At 28.2% G+C, this 4,227-nt stretch overlaps 1 protein-coding gene across 1 annotated transcript in view; it reads right to left on the bottom strand.

Annotated features, from left to right (window-relative positions):
• Positions 1 to 4,227, bottom strand: part of LOC106682081 (ATP-binding cassette subfamily G member 4) — a 212,126-nt gene that overhangs the window by 13,052 nt on the left and 194,847 nt on the right. The window contains exons 4-7 of the mRNA XM_014422781.2: positions 3,923 to 4,068; positions 3,195 to 3,433; positions 2,240 to 2,362; positions 1,666 to 1,817 (exon numbers count right to left, since the gene is read on the bottom strand). Coding sequence (XP_014278267.1) covers positions 1,666 to 1,817; positions 2,240 to 2,362; positions 3,195 to 3,433; positions 3,923 to 4,068 — 660 coding nt within the window. The remainder of the gene's footprint in view (positions 1 to 1,665; positions 1,818 to 2,239; positions 2,363 to 3,194; positions 3,434 to 3,922; positions 4,069 to 4,227) is intronic.

Raw genomic sequence — 4,227 nt, 5'->3', positions numbered from 1 at the left:
ATATATATAAGTGTTTTTTTTTAATTAAAATTTTTAGAAAGTCATTCTAAAATACTTTTATTTTCCCTTTATCTTCATAAATAGCTGAATGAAATATGAAATTGTATACAAATTGGCCACCAGTTTGGTATGACAAATGTTTTAATTCGAAATTCCTCAATTGTCAGGACAAAGAAATGATAATTCTGGATTTTCTTTTTAGGAAGTCTAATAAATCAATTTCAATAAATTTTTTGAGGTTAAAAACTTCCAAAAGTTGAATATAAATTATTCTTAATTTTTCTTCGTAGTTGTAAAACGCTTCAGGACTATAGTTCCATATTCATGCACCTTAATAATCCTACCATAATAATTCGCTTTAACAACAATTCTCATCCTTCATTAGGAAATTGTTTACCTCATATTTTTTATTTCACCATGGAAATCATGTTATCTATTAAAACATGGCTGAAAATTGTTTCAATCATAGTTTAATTCATCATCCTTCACTATCAGTGTATTATTTTCTCTCTGTAGCACAAACATTGCTCTATATTGTATACTACCTCAGAATTGTTGTTAAAGTGGATTATTATTGTAGGATTATTAAGGTGCATGAATATGGGACGATAGTGGTGAAACATTGTACAACTATAAAGAAAAATATAGAATAATTTATATTCAACTTTTGTAAGTTTTTTAATCTCAAAAAATTTATAGAAATGATAATATGGCCTTGGCAAGTCAGAATTAAACAGATCGATATATTGTGATCTATTTGGGTACTAGTTCTAATATTTTTGTACTAAATAGTACCAATTAGGTACTAATTCTTGAATAAGTTTCAACACGAAATTCCAATAGTGCAGGGCTGTATGTCCCTGGCCCAGGAGAATTGAACACGTAATAACTTGCAATATTTTTGGGTACTAATTCTAATATTTTAGTACTAAATTATACAAATTAGTTACTAATTTGAGTATAAGTTTCAAATGGAAATTTGAAACAGGACCAAAGATATGACCGCGACACGTTGGAATTAAAAAAGTTTTATATCTCAAGATGTTTTGGGGTACTAATTATAATATTTTATTGATATATAATACTAACTATGTACTGAATTGGGTATAAGTTTCAATTGGAAATCTGAAATGGAAGAGCCAAAAATATGAATGCAAATGGTAATGAGGAGTCCTGTATATCATTGTTGGATGACCTAAGACATGACAATTCTGAACAAAATCGGCCAGGTACTTTCAAAGAAAAGCTGTAGAGGGTAGACATGAAAGATTTTTTAAATTATGATTTTTGATCCTAAGTTTACTGCAATGTAAAAGTTAAGATTTTGTGGTAAGGTTAATTTATTTTTTTTCTTGGTTGATTACCAACAGTCAAGTAAATGTGACTCATAATCCTTGTTCGTATCATGTTAGATATATAATATAAATTAGAAATAAATATTAGAAAAGAAAAATAATAAAAATTAACAAATACAACCCTATAATCGAGTAATATTCTTTATGATCCAAATGTAATTAGTATAAAATATATATAAATTTACATTATTTACTAACATTAAAATGTAAATAATTGTACAAAATCCAGGAATTTTGCTCAATAGTTCTGTTTTTATACAACCTTAAAGTTATGATATCACCATAAACAGAAAATAGGAATTTTACTTACATGGTCCCTTATCAGTTGAATTCCTATCCTTTGTACCAGAACCGCCACTTGCTTCACAAATGAGGCTGGATAAGTTTGCTTGTGGAAGCATTCCAATGGCGGTAGATCAGGAGCATGGACTGGAGTTGTTACTTGTACACTACTACTCTGACCTAGAAGGTTTAATCATTTTATTCCAATATGGTTAAATAAAGTTAAAAAATAAATAAAATCTGTTCATTAGAATTAAAAAAATTATAAATCAGTCCCAAGAAATCCAGGGAAAAGAAAGAATAGGTAGAGGACACTACCTAGCTTAGGTTATTATTATAGTGTGGTAAATAATTCAACTATATCATTTATTCTTTAACTAAAGTCAGCTAATATTTTTTTTAGAATTGATTGCACTCAGGAACAGTCGTTAAAATCACGGTTACCATCATGGAAAAACCTGATTTACTATCTATTCTATCATGTATCAAGCCAGAATTTGGTTTGGATTCATTTAACATTGCTAGTTATTAATATATTAGTCTACTTTTTTATATACTTCAAATTTGAAAATAATTTTTATAACATAATAAAGTTTACTTACTAGAATTAATATTTTCACTGCTAGTGTCAATTCTTTTCACCCAATCCTCACTTTTGCCATTACTGCAGACTTCAGACATGGCAGGAATGTGATCACCATATTCTCCACAGCAGATTTCAAGCACTATCATATAACAAGATAGTTTATTTAAAAAAAAAAAAAAAAAATATATATATATATATTTTATTTGTGGGTCTTGAGGATCAGTTGATAATACAACTATATTTAGGTTTCATAACTTTATTGTTTGCATTGTAATGAATTGCTTATAATTTATTTAGTAAGCGAAATTTAAAAGAAATGATTACTACAGAAAAATATAGGAATAGTACTATCAACAAAAAATCTGATGTACAAAATTTAAATTCATGTTTCTCTAACCTAATTAATAGATAAGACATAATTAACAACACTAAATAGAAATAGAAAAAATACAAAACAGAAATAACAAATGGACTACCTACTAGAAAGAATGGTTATGTGTTGGAAAAATCAAAACATACACCCTACCTCCATTTCAAAACCTATTCAGTTCTGGCATAAACCTCAAGTTAGTTGTATCACAGCAATGTAGAACAAACTGTAATAGACGATGGAAGTAATTTTTTTTTCAATTGTAATAGTTATTAATCTTAAATTATACTATGTACATTTAGTTTCTTAATAATTAGTTAATTTGTTCTAAAAAAGTTGTTTTTATCATTCTAGGACATGACTATGCAAACAACAAATACACTTGCAAAATATTGCCTAAATATAGTTGTATTATTGACTGATCCTCAAGGTCCACAAAAATATGTACCTACACACTCAAGAAAAAGTTATTAATATATATGTATGTCTTGCTAAGATAATTATAAATTATTCTTCCAGAGAATATCTAAAAAATTTTGATTCTCCCACTAAAATAATTTGATATAAAAAAATTCTTATTAAAAAAAAAAATATAACCCACAGAAATCAGCAGGGTTGTGATACTGTGGACAACAGAGGCCATGTTCCCCAAGGAACGTGTTGAGCCCACTTGGAGCACCATTGTATATACACCAACCACTCGCCAGGCAATAGACTTGGTCTATTACTTTGAAGATCGTGGCACTAGGCTGATGAAGGGTACAAATCACCGCTCGACCTTCCCGTGACAAGTCTTTCAGCAGTTTTACACATTGTTTAGTGGTACTGCTGTCTAAACCGCTGAAAACATAAAAGAATATTTCCACATTAGTTTTCTATGTTTAATAAAAAATCTAGTAATTTTAATGTAGTTCAATTTACTGTTTTAGTTGTTCAAGTTTCTGTTAGAGTAAATTTGCTAAAATATGAACCCCATTAGAGCTATTTATGTTCAATAGTTCCCAAGATATATATTTTTAAAAAGCAACATTTTATAAAAAATGTACTGAAAAATCAGTAGTTCTTAAATTTATTTTGAGAAATCTATATCTCGGGAACCATAAGATGTATGGATGTCTGTTTGCACTCAAATTAAAGCTAGTTAAATTTACTATAACTTAATAGTTCACACATTGTTTAGTGGTACTGCTGTCTAAACCACTGAAAACATAAAAGAAAATTTCCACTTTAGTTTTCTATGTTTAATAAAAAATCTAGTAATTTTAATGTAGTTCAATTTACTGTTTTCTGTCAAATATGTAAACCTTTTTTTTTTTTCTATTGTTTTACCTCGTTGGTTCATCGAAGAACATGATTTTGGGATTATCAATAAGTTCTAAAGCGATTCCTAATCTTTTCTTCTGTCCTCCAGAAAGATGTCCAGAAAGAGTCAAAGCGTGAGCGCTCAAGCCTAATGAATCCAAGATTTCGTTGACCTAGTAAACAAAAGAAACTTTATATATATATATGTATATATTGTAATATGCTCTTTTTGAGTAGATAGTATATTTTGATGTATAAATGGTTTTAATATGTTTTATTTTATGTATCATTTTAATATTCATTGCTTTGTTTATCCAAAAAGCAAACTAACC

This window comes from Halyomorpha halys, unplaced genomic scaffold (assembly GCF_000696795.3).
Source record: "Halyomorpha halys isolate HHAL.00 unplaced genomic scaffold, Hhal_1.1 Scaffold2.1, whole genome shotgun sequence".
Classification (NCBI taxonomy): domain Eukaryota; kingdom Metazoa; phylum Arthropoda; class Insecta; order Hemiptera; family Pentatomidae; genus Halyomorpha; species Halyomorpha halys.
Note: the sequence above shows the minus strand (reverse complement) of the source record. Positions and strands in the feature narration are given on the sequence as shown.